This window comes from Vipera ursinii (assembly GCF_947247035.1).
Source record: "Vipera ursinii genome assembly, chromosome: 5".
Taxonomy (NCBI): Eukaryota; Metazoa; Chordata; class Lepidosauria; order Squamata; family Viperidae; genus Vipera; species Vipera ursinii.
The window spans coordinates 86584103-86600775 of record NC_139518.1 but is presented as its reverse complement, the minus strand read 5'-3'; the positions used below and the strand labels follow the sequence as shown (position 1 = coordinate 86600775).

The window sequence follows — 16673 nt, the reverse complement described above, 5'->3', positions numbered from 1 at the left end:
GTTCAAAGTTATGACAATGTTGACTGAGGGGAACTTAAGATAGGTGCTTGGAATTATAGTTGCCATGATTACGATTTCCAATGTTTCTTGCTGGCTTACCACAAGCGACAGCAGTAGAAAAGCCTGCAGGAAGCTAGAAGCTGTGATCAGATGAGATCCTCACTTAACGATGGCAACTGGGACTGCTGGAATTCCTGTTTCTAAATTAAGCAATCTTGGGATGCCATATAGGTAGTTCTCAATTTATGACCAAAATTGAGTCCAAAATTTATGTTGCTAAGTGAAAAATTTGTTGAGTTTTGCTCCATTTTATGATCTTTCTTGCCAGTCGTTAAGTGATATCACTGCAGTTCTTAAAATTAGCAATACGGTTGTTGAGTGAACCTGGTTTTCCCACTGACTTTGCTTGTCAGGTTACAAAAGGGGATCACATGACTCTGGGACACTGCAACCATCATAAATGTCAGAAAGTCATCAAGCATCTGAATGTAAATCATGTGACCATGGGGATGCTGCAACGGTCATAAGTATGAAAAATGGTAATTAAGTCACTATTTTCAGTGCTGTTGTAACTTCAAACGATCACTAAATGAACTGTTGTAAATCGAGGACTACCTGTACTCAAAAACTATGTAAAAGTTCTTGGTCCCAATTGCTTTTGTAACCCAAGAACTATATATGTGAAAGAGTAAATCTCAAGTTCATATACAAAAAAAGGAAGAAAAAAAGAAAAAGATCAGTATGATTTTGTTTAGCTTGCCTCAAGATAATAATGTGCCTTGTACATACATATTTTCTCTTTAAAAACATCATCCAAAGGCCTATATCTAATTATTTGTAGAAATACTGTAGTCACACAATCCTGTAATAATTTACGTTTTCAAGTAAATAACGGTTACTACTACAGAAGCAGTGTAAATATTCTTTAAAACACTTCAAAGTTTTAACTCCGGTTAATGCAGTAATCTGTTTGTCTTTCTCTTCTATACAATCATCCTCTGGGCACACCCATATTTGCATTTTGTCTGAATAATTGACGATTGCATTATTATATAGTGCTGTCTCTGATTGTGTTGGTACATCGTATTATTTTCTTGATACAGAATTTGGGATGTGTCTGTTTGAGGGAATGGAAGACATAGCCCTGGACCATTTTCCCAACTTGTATGCAAGTAGGTACTTACTATTATTGTTGACACTCTGTAACTTCAATTTGTTTTTTTCTTTGGCACCCCTGCCGAGCAGCCCATTGGGTTTTACGTCTTCCTCCAGGTCTCCTTTTTTCTTTTGCAAATCATTTTGTTTCTTTTTGTAGGTGGGTTTCGGCTGCCGTTTTGTCCTCTGCTCTGACTTGCTCTCACTCTCATCAGAATCTCCACTTTCCGAGCCAGATTCATACATTCTTTTTGTTTTTCTCCTTGCATGTTTCTCTTCTTTCACAAGCTTTTCCCCTGCTAATTTATTATCTACATTGTTTTGCAAATCATTTGATGTAGAAGCAATTAAATTAACAGTACATGGTTTAATCATTTCTGATACAGAGTTTTCTGAACTCTCCTTTTTATTAGTGATTTTGTCTTCTTCTGAATGCCTTGTGAGCCAGGCTTTTTTTAACTTTGGGTGATAGTTTGCTTGACTGGTCTGGGAAACTTGCCCACCACTCAGAGTATTTCCTTTGTTTATTGTACTTGATTTGACAGCACTATCCCCAGAAACAGAGGCTGGATATATTAGATTTTTCACAGTATGAGATTCAGTATCACTGGTATTGTTAATTTTAAACTGAGCTGCAGCCAATGCTGCTTTGTGCTTTTTCAAGTGAACAAAGTCTGATGGGCCAGAGAATCCACTGCTCACCTGAAGACTACTTTCTGTTTTGCTGCAAGGCACTGTAACAGAAGCTGTTGAGCTGACATTACATTCCTCTATGTATGCCACATCCTTATTTATGGGCCTAGAGGCAATACTGTCTGCTGACATACAGGGTAACCCTGCTTTTGGCAAACAATCTGTCACTTGTGAACTACCTGTACCTGGTCCATTAGTAGTAGTCACAGATGTGATTACATCTGTTATGGTACTGCACAACACAGTTGTGGTTTGTACGACTGAACTGGGAACACTGCCCTGGGAAGCAGCTGGAAAATTCTTTTCATAGCAGCCATGAATCACATCTGAATTCATTTTTGACACAACTATTCTCCCACTCTCTTTGGCTTCCACTGATTTAATGGAAACTATTTGATTTATTCCTTGTAATCTTTCACTAACTTGCACTTTGGGCGCTGACTGCACGATTGATACAGTATCATACTTTGAACTTGAAGGTGGGCGTACAATGACAGAAGCTGTAGCAGAAGATGACTTCCCATGAGTTCTTTCCATGTGCCATTCTATTTTTTCATTATTTGGACAATTATTATTTTTCCATATAGCTGAAAGTTTCTGATCTGTGACACTCTTATAAATATTTTGTGTTTCCTTTGGCTCAGGTAGTAAAGTTGGTGGCTTTTGTAATTCATGGACTTTGTTACCTGTATTAACTGGCTGCACTGGAGTTAAGGTTGGAGGAGAAAGACTACTGTAACTCCCTTCTTTCTTCTCCAAGTTGGGATGGACAGGCGGGTGAAACACAGGTGCTCTGTGTAAGGCAGGCATTGTTCGGAGTGAACCAGAGGATGAAATTGTTAACTGAGTAGGGCTTCCGCTGTTAGTTCTAAAAGAACTTACTGAATGGGCCATCATTTGCTGTGAAAGCTGATCTGTTCCCTTACCCACTGAGCTTTCAATTTCTGGCTGGTGCTTAATCAAAGGTGGAGGTTTTGAAAGGGACGACGTGAAAGAAGTGAGTGACTGAGCAACAGCAGCAGCTGTTGATGATGGACAAGTATTCTGTTTATCAGCACATGTGCCTGCAATTTCCTTTGACAAATATGTTCGTGGAGGTTCATTCACCACACTATTAGACAAGGTGGTAAAGTAATTACTTTGTGGCAAGCTCTGTGGTACTGAATGCTTCATTTTATAGAGTTCTGACTCTTTGTCAGGTTTTCCTCCATGGTTTGAGGGATTAGAGGACGATAAAGGCATTATTCTAGAATAAGACTCCTTTTCATTTTCATGGGCCTTCATTTTAACCGTAAAAGCAGCAACCTCAATGCTTTCCTGGAGTATTCGTCTGTGTTCTTCTTTATACTTGCTTAGTCTCTCCCCTGTCTCTTGAAATGATCTTTGCAGAGGATCCACAAATTGTCTTTGCAAGTGGCCTTCTTTTGCAGCCTGTGATCTGTTCTGTTCTAGGTCTGATTTTGCTGAATGTACAGATTCAAAAATTCCCTTCCTCTCCAATTCACTGCACAGAAGAAAAATAAATGCACTACATTATTTTAGTTTTAGATTAACAAACTACAATAAATAATTTGTCCTTATATAGTACTAATAATTTCATTTACTTTAGATGTTTAATGGGTCAGACATGTGATGCAAAAGCAATTAGTGGTGAGGCAAAACTGTAACTTCTATAGTCTTATTTCCCCCCCCCCCAGAATCACCTCTCGATTCAAAGACAAAAAAATGCAAGCTTACTCTTTATGGCGATCCACTATGCCTTTTGACAAGGGAGGACTTGACTGGGATGCCAATTTGAGTGGCCGATGTGGCTCTGCACTAGACGGTCTTACAGGAATATGACTCAGCAATCCAAGACCATCAGATGAGGTCACAGGGGTGGGCTGGTGTAACCAAGGACTAGGAGTATTCTGGAAAAACAATCATACTTATCAGCATAATTTAATTATTTCTTAGGAAAGTTCCAGGGTAGCCAACTGTTCTTGTTTTTATAATGGTTGAGTCAGAAAGAATATAACTATGTAATCCAGAATTTCATATTAATAAATGCACACACACATACAGAGCGAGCGATACATTTAAAATGAAGGGTGAAATCTTGAACTCCAAACAGAAAACACATCATGGCCAGGAAGAAAAAAAGGCCCAATTTCCTCTAAATTTACCTATGTTCCAACACTTCCCTTCCCTTTTTGAATGCCATTCTTTTAAATTTTCTTACATAATATAAAAAGAAGTAAAATATAAAACCATTTAAATAGCAACAGAATCTTCAGACGATGGGGCCTGTCACTTCCTCTCAACCCAACCTACCTCATCGGAAAGAGTTATTGTGGAGAAAAATAGGAGGAGGGGGCATCATGAATGTCACCTTGAACTCCCATTCAAAAGACAGGTATATATTTAATAACAAAATCAAACACGAATGCAAAAAGATACTTCAGAATGAATGGCAGTGTAAATGTCTCTGTAACTCTTTAAATCAAGTGTTCTTTCTTGGGTTCCAGGACAGCTGCAGAAGGCAGCCATGTGATCCTATGAAAGAAAAGGCACACTACTTTGAGCAGCTGTGGACATCTGCTACATTCATGCCTCCATGCTGCATGATACACCTTTTCTGTCTTCAAATCTGAGGGGCAGCACAAACCTAATTTCTACTTCCTGGTGAAAGACACATGCTTCTTATCTGCACTGAAAATATTTCTAAGATTTGTTTAAGAAAGACTGATCCCCACATTTTGTTAGCTTTAACAGAAAGCGATACAAAGACCTTAGCAGGATTTCAAATTCCATGATGGGAGTGATGGCTATCACATTAAACTAGATTGAAGCTGACAATTATGATTAAGGAGCCATTTTGGTCAAGGTTAAAATAGTGTTATAACTGTTTACATTAACCAAAGCAATTTAACATGCTCACAAACGTGCCTACTTCTTTCTGAAGAAACCCTTATATGTATATATATATTTAAATGGATTATTGTAATTATTTTTAAAATGGAGTTGTTTAAAGTTAATAACATTGGTATGTTTTTAAATAGCATGAACATTCTCTAATTTAGTTTTTTTTCCTTTTTAAAAATGAATTTAAAATGTAATTCAAAAACTACTGTACCTCTTTACATCAACAGCACATCATTCTATTAACATATACAAACAATAAGATAGTATAATAGATGTAATTGTCTATTTCCATAAACAAAACTTAATTAACAGCAATTATTTAAATTTACCAGTTAGGCAAGTTAGGCCCATGCTCTTCCACATAAAACATAAAACACTACATCCCAAAGACCCGCCCCATATATTATTTGCCCAATATATTATTTTGGGGTTCAGTAAGACTTACTCTTCTTGAAGCGGTCTCAGTATTAACAGAAGTTTCTGAATGGACCCATTTAGACGATGGTATCCCAAGTCCTGAATAAGCATGTGCTCCATTTGGATACTGCCAAATAACTGGATAAAGTCCTAAATGATTATATGAAGTCGACGGGAGTGTTTGCCCAAGAAGATGTGGTGACTGGTGCTGTAGCAGCTGCTGCTGATGTGCTAATGCTAAATGACTTAAACTGCTTGCGTGAGCAGTTTCTAGTCGTGGATGACCTCCCAGCAAAGAGGCTGTAGGCATTCCTGGTAAAATTGCAGGGAGCATATGTTGATGGTGAACAGAATGATGAGATGCACTGCTAAGAGGATGAGTGTTAATAGCAGACAATGCAGTTTGATTTGAGGATTCAGCTAATAAATGGGGTGTGCCTGTTAATCCAGAGTGATGGGTGCTTGGATTTAAAGAAGTTCTATGGGAAGTGGAATGAGGTGGGTAATTATGCTGATGTAAATATGGTGTCATATGATTAGTCCCCGTTTCCTGACCAAGAAGAATGGGATCTCTGTAAATTGTGAAATGTTCTTTTTTGTCAACAGTAAGAGGATTTTTAGTAGCTTCCAATGAACTAACTCTAGGTGAAATTGGATGGAAGCTAGACCTGGGTAAATCAGGCTCTATTTTAACCGCTGTCTTTGTTATTCCAATAACATGGCTGTTAAGATAATTAACCTTGGATTTCACAGTATCAGGTGACTGGGCTGGCTTATATTTAATTTCTGGTGAGGTGTTTGGCTTGATTTTAGAGTTTTCAACCTGGGGACTAGTTTTTGACTTTGTAGCATCCGAGACTGCAGTTTGTTTACGAACTCTGCCTTCTTCTGTTAGAGATATTACAGTTAAAGATGGTACAGAACCACAGTGAATATTTTCAGAATTTAAATGTTCATTTGCTGACATATTTTTCCCAACATTTGATTGCATCAGTTCCATTTTATTGGCATTATTAATCCAGTTCTCAACAGTTTCTGATTTGTTTACTTCCAGAGTGTTGATATTTGTAAACAGGTGTTTAGAATCACTGCTAGGAGATTCTGTTTCCTGACCAGTTTGTAAACTAAAACTACTTGATAAGTTTTCCTGAGTCTGATTAACTGAACTGGTTTCAGTATTTGTGTCAATATAACTTTTTGGTGTGGGACAATTGGTTACAAATTGTTCATTGGGTAGGTGCTCTCTGGGATGCTGGTTTTCTATTCTGCACTCTTCAATGCAGCCATCATTATCACTATGATCATAGACTGTTAGCAGTTCAGCTTGACGGAGTGAAATTTCTTGCAATTCCAAATCAGCTGATTCTGGTCTTTCTATCTGTTGATGAGACTGGTTACCTATTAGGATCTTTTCTTCTACCATGTCACTCTGGGATTTTCCTTCTTTCCCATTTATTTTTACAATATTTTTGCTTCTCAATTCAGTATCCGAATTTTGCTCTGAGGAAGAATCTGTCAATCTTTTGTTTGAATTTTCAGAGTCACTACTCTCGGAACTGTCAGAAGTATTGTCTGTACGCTGTCTCTTCACGTTCTTTGTTTTTTCATCGTCTTCTGGTTTTCTTCTTTTAGAAATATAAAATTTATTTTTACTTTTGGAATTTTCTGCAAAGGAAAAAAAATACCCTTAATATTGTTTGTAGAAGAAAAATTCTTACTATCCTTATAAAATTATTTTTACCTCCATGGCTTATACAGTCATATTTTTCTTCTTTAGTTTTCTCTTCCTCCGGCATGCTACTATCAGAACCTTTCCTTTTATTTGAACGGACATTTCGTTGTAACTGCTGTGAATTTTGTTTTGGTGTTGCATTTTGGGAATTCATTGCTGGCCTGGGGCTATTTGCCTGAGCTCGGGTATAGTGGCCCTAAAATAGATACATACATTTACAGATTTTTAAATCATTAATCCAATACATATAGACATAAAAAAATGGCAATGTAATTTAAAAATCAAATATATCTACGTGAGCTGTGTTGCTGTTTTGACTGGAACGAGACCTGCGTCGTGACGTAATGCCTATATTTTCACCTTTCAGCAAAGAATGAACAACATCATCTAGAAAGGTCATCTGAACCATAGATGGATCAACATTTTGTGGCTCTAATACCTGTTTTATTAGAGGAAAAAAATATAATCATTTTCTATTTATATCTTCTATAAGAAGGTCCATTGGAAACACAAATTCAGTTTAAAAGGACAGTTTTAAAGGAATAAAATTTACAAAAAATATGAAAATGCCATCTTTTCTTTTAAATCAGGGATTTGCCAAGATTTCACCCCTTATCGTAAATGGAAAACCCTTGTACAGGTAGTACTCGGACCAGGAGTTCCTTTGGTAAGCACTGTGGTTGCCACATCACTTAGCAATAAAAGTTCTGACAGTTAAGTGAGGACTTCATGCAACCCTGGCTTCTGGCTGGCTTCCCCATTAACTTTGCTTGTGAAAAACCAGTAGGGAATATCTGAAATCTCAAATCATATGACTAAGGCAGGGGTATCACACTGTTGGCAAGCGGGCTGGATGCATCATAGCAAAACCACACCCACCACATTGCTGGCAGTGGCAAAATTCGTGATACATGGCAACATGTCACGTGACATTGTGAGTTTGACACCCCTGGACTAAGGCTTGCTGCAACATCGTAATCAAACTGAATAACACCCAGATTACAATTACATGACTGTGGGAATGGTGCAATGGTTGTAACTCCAAGGACCTATCTTAATTTGCCCTCTTCCAGCACCATCATAACTTTGAACGGTTGCTGAATGTATGGTCATAATCCGAGTCAAAAAAACCTAAGGTATAAAGGCAGAAAGTGAAATGTGTTTGGTTTAAATCAGAAAGTCATTAATGACACCTTACATCCTTATCAATCAACATTAAAATGAAACTAGATGAAAGTTTATATTGGCCTTTATACCTATCTAATAGCATTAGATTTGATGAATTTATAATACTGAGCAAGCTGCCCAAATTCTTCATTTCTTAAATTTGCTTCAAAAACACAAGGAAAAAGAAATTGAAAAAGACATTTCTCATAGATACAGAACATCCCTCTGTTTTTGAACTTTGACTCCCTTGAGTAATGGAGAACAATCTTTCTACTACATTGATGGAAAGCCAGTTCAAAAGCAAAAATACCCAAATACATATTGTTTATCCATTATTGAAAATTCAGGCTAGCACTGTCTTTGTATCATAATGTTTTTGCTTAGTCACATGATTGATTGGTTTATAATTCTTTATATAATTATTAATTCCAAATGTTTGGCATATACTGCAAAATATCATTTCTCTGTAAGCCATATTAGTCTTCCCAAACGATATTAGCAAGTATACAGCTATTAAATTAATATTATATGGAAAAGTGTTCCCTCAGTTATTTTGAATTCAGTGTAACTAAATTGTCAACCAATCCTTTTAAAGATTCTGAGATGTCCAATGACCATAGTGATAAAAACTTTATTGGCAACTTTTTTTTGGATTCCACTTCCTTTATGCTGTGAATATCAAGGATTACTATAATAATTCTTCAATCTGCTTTTGTTCCAAGAATTGTTTATATTTAATCATGGCACAATTAATAAAACTCCAGATTATTACCAATTACAAGATCTACATTTTAAAATTAAAATAAATAGCCTTGTAGTCATTTTCATCTTAAGCTATTAAGCACTCTTTTAAAAACAGTGTATGTACAAAATCAATGTAAAGCCAATTATGTCACATATTCATATCTAGTTTCAGCGCTGATGCATTTTTAAAGAACAATTTCAGTAGAGAAAAAATTAATTACCTGATCATTCATAACAATCATAGTGCGAGTGAACAGATCATGATGAGTAATTATACCAGTGAACCATTGGGTGGCAGAGTCCTGTCTATATACTCTCACCCTATAGCCGTTTAAAGAATAAGGACCTTCAAAAAATGAAAATAACATTTGAGGATTATTGAAATAATATTCCAACAGAGTTTAATTTTAAAGTGCATGCAGTAGAGGTTAAATTAAATTATACAAACAACCCCAAGTAATGAAAAGTCAACGTCCATCATGCTTTTTAAAGGCTACCATTTATTTTTGAATTCAGTGCTAATCCTGATATTGATAGAATATGGCAGATGTATGTATAGAGTGCTAAGTTTCCAGGGGTGGTGGTGGGGAATAAAAATCTTTGCAAGCCATGATTCCAGTGAGTGTGAAATGTATTCATATGTTAATACAAGATGATGAATAGAAAAACAAGCCTAATTTTATGAATAGAAGCTGTCCAACACACTGTGTGTTACTAAAAACATGACTTTCATATAGAAAGAATTTAGTCCCTGAAGCCTGGGTTTACACAGCTGCCAAGATTCCCCCAAAATCGACTACAGATTTTTTTTTTTACCTTCAGGGGTCTCTGTTTCTTTCCATTGTAAATGTTAACAGTATTACATTCATAAATATATAACTTGTAAGTTACGTATTAGCTCAAATATGCCAGTTGGAGCAACAGTTTACTTTAGAAGTCAATTTAAAATTCATGCATGAATAAATCACACTTTTTAAAGTTATATATTCTTTTTTATCTACTATCCTTCTACAGTATTATTTTTATTTACTGTAAATGGGTTCATTAAACTGCTTCCCCGTGTCACACTATTCATAATTAAATTTTAAATTTTTTTTGTTCTTTTGGTATTTTTACATTTATTCAGGGTACCACCAATTTTAGCAATGGCTAATGAAGGAGTGTTATAGAGGCCTGGGACTATCATGTTTTGTCAGTGCAGAATCACTTACCTCAAAGTTTCTATCCAAGGAATAAAACAGCTACTTGTTTCTTAAAACATCATCATTTTTTAACTTATTAAGATTTAAGTTAATGTAATAACTATATTTAAGTTTGTTTGAATTCCTCTATCCAGATTCAGAAAAGTAATAAACAATTTAGAAACTGTTACAATCAAATACAACTTACATCATAAATGTTTATTTATATCCAACGTAATTGCATCAGAGTTTGTTCAAGGTACTGAATGTTACTGTATTGTTCTTTATAAAATTGTTTGCAATATGATCTTACACAGGCAGATAAATGTATTAGTCTAGAATATACCGTAGGGATTTTTTTTCCAGATTCTTTTCCTCATTAGCTATTACCTCTGCAGACTATCCAATGGATGGCCTGCAGACAACGCTGATATTTTATATGCTTAGGGATTATGTGGTGCAATGTATTATGTTTAAAGTATTAGCAGTATCAGCACAGGGAAGATATGTAAGAGTTGAATAACAGAGCAATCTCAAAATCAGTAGGTCCAAACCATTATTGTTCCTTTTCTTATTGTAAACATTTCCTTCAAGTCAAGCTTGACTTCTGTCATTTTATGGACACTTCCTTTTAGTTTTCTTGGAACACATCTGCCACTGTCTTCTGGAATTTTTTCAACTTCTTAATGTGAGTGAGACATGTCAAACTCGCGACGTCATGTGACGTCGTGCGATGTATCAGAGCTTTTTCCCCATTGCCGGCAATGGGGTGGGTGCGGTTTTGTTGCGACGCATCCGGGCCGCGGGCCGGCAGTTTGACACCCCTGATGTAAGTGATGGCCCTGGTAGTCTAGCACTCTAAGTGGGCCTGACACTGCTTAATACCTGAGCCCAAAAAAAATTCAGCTAGGGACTGCCAAGGCTCTTGATACATACATATTTCATTTTCAGCCAAAGTTATTATGGAAAATGATATCTGGAAGATCCCAGAAAACAAACCAAAATAGAAAAGGGATAGCTTATCAGCAAATAGAAAACAACATATGCTAAAGGCACAATGCAAAAAAGTCAAGATTTCACATTACCTTAGATTATCAGACTCAGTGGGGAGAGGGGGTGTCCATTACTCCTGAATGTCTGTTAAATTACAAATTATGTCATTTGTGGTAATGTATATAATCTGGGTTAATTATGTCATTACACAAATGACCTGACATAGAACTGAATGATGTAAAATTAACTGCCAGGTCAGGAGTGTTTGGAGTGTAATAGATTTATTTGTTATCTTGGTAAATGGGACAGAAATTTGGTTTGTTGAATCTGAAGTTCATTAAACCAGGACTTTAAACTGAGGGCTCACTGTTATTATAACAGTGTTTAAGCAATGCTTTTCTGAAATTAGGTGGCTGGAGAACTAAGGCAAAAGTTCTATACAAATTAATGTGAGATACAGAGATTACACACATTAATTAGCAGTGGTCCTTTAGATTTATAGATTGAAGTTCAAATAAGCATTTGTTTCATGCAGATTCAACCTAAATACTTATTGATCTTCCATGCATGAATTGTAAGTAACGTTTCCTTTTACAGTCTCTATAAACTACCTTGTCAGTTTCTGCTCCCATGTTACTTCTCAATTTTTAAATTCTAAGTATATAAAAAAAGGAAATAAATAGGTAAGGAAGGATTCCAGTCTCCTAGAGGAAGAGCAAATGACAGTGGGAAGCACTGAGGGAAAATTTAAGGGGAAATTAATTTCCAAATTAGGATCAAAAGAATAAAATGGATAAGGTGAATCTGCAGAAAGATTTCATTTCAAGAGATGGGAATCCTGAAAAGCTTTAACATTGCATCACAATTGCATTTTCTTCCAAAAATCACCACAAACAAATTTGAAAGGGTAGAAAAAGGGGGAATGCAATTTTGAAATTTGAATGTTTAAAACAGTTCAAATTTTCATTCTGACTAAAAACAAAGAATGATTTCTAAAAATATGTAATGCACCATGTTCCGAAACCACTGAAATAGTGGGTTAGAAAGGCCAATGCTGCCTACTCAACCAAATGCAAGTTCCAGAATTCTCTACTGTTGAGACTGCAAGTCTCCAAGTGTTATAGCCATTATGGCCTTGACTATGTTGCCAATATTACACAAGTACAGCTCTCAGTGCGAACTTTAACAGAATAACGTTCAGAGTGTTTTTGTCACTTTTTGTTGGGTTTTGACGTACCTCATTTCTTTTGCCTCTGTTATTGCCTTTTGGGGGAAATTTGTTCTTGAGCTGTTCTCTGATATCCACTGGCAGGGAAATTTGGATTTAATACTTTATTATTTGTTAATTATTGTTCATCTTCTTTGGGGTGTGTGTTAAATAACAGGAGGCAAATAGAAAAAAAAACCAAAGGAATTGATGGAGCTCTCTATGGTGTTGACTGTCTCTTCATCATCCGGCTTCCATCCCCAAAAGAATAAAATATGGGATTAAAAAAACCCCCAAACATATATTGTTGGCTAAAATGGGAAATGGTTTTGGCTACTAGGGAAAGGTATATAAATTATTATTCACTCTTATCTCAATGGTTCTGGTTTCAAAGACTGAACACAGATATTGTAATGACAAATTACTGCTAAGCTTGTAAGCCGCCCCGAGTCTTCGGAGAAGGGCGGGATATAAATGGAATTAAAATAAATAAATAAATAAATAAATTGAAATTGAAATTAAAATTAAGTCCTGATATTTTTAATTAGGCTGTACAATACTTCAGATTCAGAAGTGCTTTGGAACATGTAGGACAGCAAACATAGCATCTGTCTTCTACATATTAAAGCTACTACATCTGGTTCTACATTAGTGTGGTTGCTGTGGGAGGTTTTCCGTGTAACTGTGCAATCATGAAACAATGGTACAACCCTGAATCTATTTTAATGAGTTGCAGACAGGTGCTGCAAATCATATTTAAAAGCAACTCTTCTGAATGAAATTTGAAATATTGCACAAGCCTACTAATTAGGTTTTTAAATGGCTGGAAAATAGCGTATGTGTTCATAATTCTTTTAGCTATTTAAGATTAGGCACACTTTTAAATGAGAATTCTTGAGCTTAGCTGTCATGCACGGATCAATAATGTGGGAGAAATTCCATGAAAAATAATTGATACTGATAGTTTCTCAGACATAAGATTTGCCATTAGTGGCAGCCAGTGGAAGTATGCTATATATATATATATATATATATTGTTTTCATGAAATACTGTGAATTCCCAGAAACATTTGGCTAACCAATATGGAAAACATGGTAATCCAGACAGACGAGAGTTCCTATTTTTTAGTAAGGAAATAAATACATTAAAAAAGCATTCCAGGTTCCTTAAGTATATGTTTTGCAAGAGCATTTGGTTAGGTGCAGATTCTCTGGTAGGGATATACAAAGTGTTTTGATTCAAACTGTTGTGACCTTAAATGACCCTACTTTGAGTTCACTACAATCTGCCTCATTTCTATTGCCAGCATTTTAGAAACACAAGACTTTAAAATAGACCTACTTCAGGCAGAAAGCACTTCTGAAATGCACACGGAACAAGTGTTTCAAACTGAAAAGTGTGTGTTTTGAGCCTGAAACAGATGAAATATTTTTTCCCTTAGTGTATGTATGTCCCAAACTTTAAGGATTTGCATTCTCCTATATTACACACCAAAACTATGACTGCATGGGATAATAAAGGTTCTGTGCCAGCTTTTCATAGGACCTGAGACTGTTCAGGGATGAGAGAGGGTGTAACTGGCCCAAATCACCCAGATGGCTGTCATTGTGGGAGGATTAGAACCTGAATCTTACTACCCTATGCCTACCACACCTTAACCTTTACAATTCACTGGTTCTCTTTTAATGTGTGCACCTTTCTCTTTTTTAAATATAACACAAACTTGGTAGTTGAATTAGAAAAACAAACTACTGCTAATGCATACTTAGTTTTCCTTCTTAACCACAACTTTCAAGTCTAAAATATTTTTTTAAAATAATACTATTTAGTAAAATGATCTCATTAATAAATGAAGTGGATCGTTTAAGATCCACCTGACCATTTGAAAATACTATACATCTGGAAGGGAAGTACACACAATAGAAATGACAAACCACTACTAAATCTGTCACCATATAGGAAATCATCGATTCAGGAATACGCAATACTGTAATGTCTACTTCATAATTTAAACAATTAAAAGTTAGCATTCACTATGAATGTTTATGGGATCTCATTAAATGACAAACAGATATATTTCTCAAAATTACCTTGCATAAATATCTCTTGCACTTTTTGTTCCTTCACCCAGATTTTTACTTCCTCTTGAAGCTGTGGATTATCCCTGAGAACTGGGTTTAAACTGTCTATATCATCCTAAAGAAAACAGAAAAACACTATGTTATACCTACTAACCATTTATTATTCAATTATTGCAAATACTGTAATCTGCAAAAAAAATCAGACAGATGACAGAAAATGTCTCACCGTATTACTTTTGCCAAAAACTTTAGAATATAGATACTATAAAAATCTGAAGTAAATATAAAAATTAGTTTAGATTTTTTTATTTACAATTCCTTAATTATTAGAAGCTAAGTAATGCATAAAAAGACCTACATCAATATATATTCTGTCGAATACCATTAATTTAGTATTTATCAATTAAACTCCCATCTGTGTAATGGCCCATTAGGAAGTCCCTATAAACATTTCCTTTGTCACAATTGTGATCTTATTACATTCATCCCAAAATGAAGGTCCAAGCATGCATTCTCATGACTTCCGGTGAGTTATCATGATGAACTGAGGTTCTTCTAGAATAGAAGAACACACTGCTGCCAAAAACGATGCTGGAGTATGAGATTCAAAAATCTCTCTGCAGTAAGGAGAAATGGCAAGATTACCCACATGTACTCCACAAAGCTGGTTTTTGTTTTAAAAAGCAGAAAGGAACTGCATTTTTTGCAGTCAGCTTGCGATAAACTGGGAATCATGGGATGTTGAAAAAAAATCTTTCTTTAAAGAATGTAAAATAGAAAAGGAGGGAGATTTGCTCCCCTTCATTAGCTACTTTTTATAAAGTAGAATTTATTATTTAATAATTTATTCATTTATTTACTGGCAGGGCTTATAAACTATATATAATCAGCTGAGTATTCAACTACAATATGTAATGGGGATTAAAATCAAATTTACAAACCAAATTGCATATAAAATTGGCAGGTATATTCAGAAGAATAAAATCAATTCCTTCTCAAGCAGGATAGACAGAAGGGTACATATACAGTTGCAAGAAAAAGTATGTGAACCCTTTGGGATTACGTGGAGTTTTGCATGAATTGGCCATAAAATGCGCTCTAAATGTCATGTAAGTCACAACAATAGAAAAACACAGTCTGCTTAAAATAATACTACACAAACATTAGCTGTTGTCATGTTTTAATTGAAGATAAGATAAGATAAGATAAGATAAGATAAGATGGAAACATTCACAGTGCAGGGTGGAAAAAGTATGTGAACCCTCCTTTGGGAGCAATAACCTCAACCAAATGTTTCCTGTAGTTGCAGATCAGACCTGCACAACGATCTGGAGTAATTTTGGACCACTCCTCTTCACAAAACTGTTTCAGTGTAGCAATATTCTTGGGATGTCTGGTGTGAATCGCTCTCTTAAGGTCATGCTACAGCATTTCAATCGGGTTGAGGTCAGGACTCTGACTGGGCCACTCCAGAAGGCGTATTCTGTTCTGTTGAAACCATTGTTTTGTTGAATTACTTGTATGCTTTGGGTCATTGTCCTGTTGCATCACCCATCCTCTGCGGAGCTTCAGTTGGCGGACAGATGGTCGTACGTTTTCCTGCAAAATGTCCTGATAAACTCTGGAATTCACTTTCCCATCAATGACAACAATCCGTCCAGGCCCTGAGGCAGCAAAGCAGCCCCAAACCATGATGCTCCCTCCGCCATGTTTTACAGTGGGGATGAGGTTTTGATGTTGGTGTGCTGTGCCTTTTTTTCTCCACACATAGTGTTGTGTGTTTTTCCCAAACAACTCAATTTTGGTTTCATCTGTCCACAGTATATTTTGCCAGTAGTGCTGTGGAACATCCAGGTGCTCTTTTGCAAACTTCAAACGTGCTGTAATATTTTTTTTGGACAGCAATGGCTTCCTCCGTGGTGTCCTCCCATGTACTCCATTCTTGTCCTTATTAAGGAGCCTTGATGAAGCAGTGGGCTAATGCCTCCTTAAGTAACACCAGCTGCCTGCAATTAGTGCAGGTTCGCATCCCACCAGGCTCAAGGTTGACTCAGCCTTCCATCCTTCCGAGGTAGGTAAAATGAGGACCCAGATTGTTGGGGGCAATAAGCTGACTTTATAATAATGCCGCTTGGGGGGGAAACCCTAATAAGCAGGCATATACATAGAATGAAGGCTATTGCTAAGCTTGTAAGCCGCCCTGAGTCTTCGGAGAAGGGCGGGATATAAATGGAATTAAAATAAAATAAAATAAAAAAATATTGTAGATGTGTCAACAAAAATGTTAGCATGTGCCAGAGATTTCTGTAGGTCTTTAGCTGACACTCTAGGATTCTTCTTTACCTCATTAAGCATTATGCTCTGTGCTCTTGCAGTCATTTTTACAGGACGACCACGC

General features: G+C 36.1%; 1 protein-coding gene across 9 annotated transcripts in view; it reads right to left on the bottom strand.

Moving 5' to 3' along the window:
- JMJD1C (jumonji domain containing 1C) overlaps positions 1 to 16673 on the bottom strand; it is a 138005-nt gene that overhangs the window by 24098 nt on the left and 97234 nt on the right. For 6 of the 9 annotated variants that reach the window (XR_014492749.1, XR_014492750.1, XM_083364615.1 and 3 more), the window contains exons 4-10: positions 14285 to 14390; positions 9034 to 9158; positions 7197 to 7340; positions 6911 to 7097; positions 5198 to 6834; positions 3586 to 3758; positions 1185 to 3376 (exon numbers count right to left, since the gene is read on the bottom strand). Coding sequence is in view for 7 of the 9 variants with exons in the window: in XM_083364615.1 (XP_083220741.1) it covers positions 1185 to 3376; positions 3586 to 3758; positions 5198 to 6834; positions 6911 to 7097; positions 7197 to 7340; positions 9034 to 9158; positions 14285 to 14390 (4564 nt within the window). In the remaining 2 variants the exon portion in view is untranslated. Of the gene's footprint in view, positions 1 to 1184; positions 3377 to 3585; positions 3759 to 5197; positions 6835 to 6910; positions 7098 to 7196; positions 7341 to 9033; positions 9159 to 11078; positions 11115 to 14284; positions 14391 to 16673 lie in introns of those variants that run through there. The other 3 variants (XM_083364612.1, XM_083364617.1, XM_083364616.1) reach the window with 3 other exon arrangements.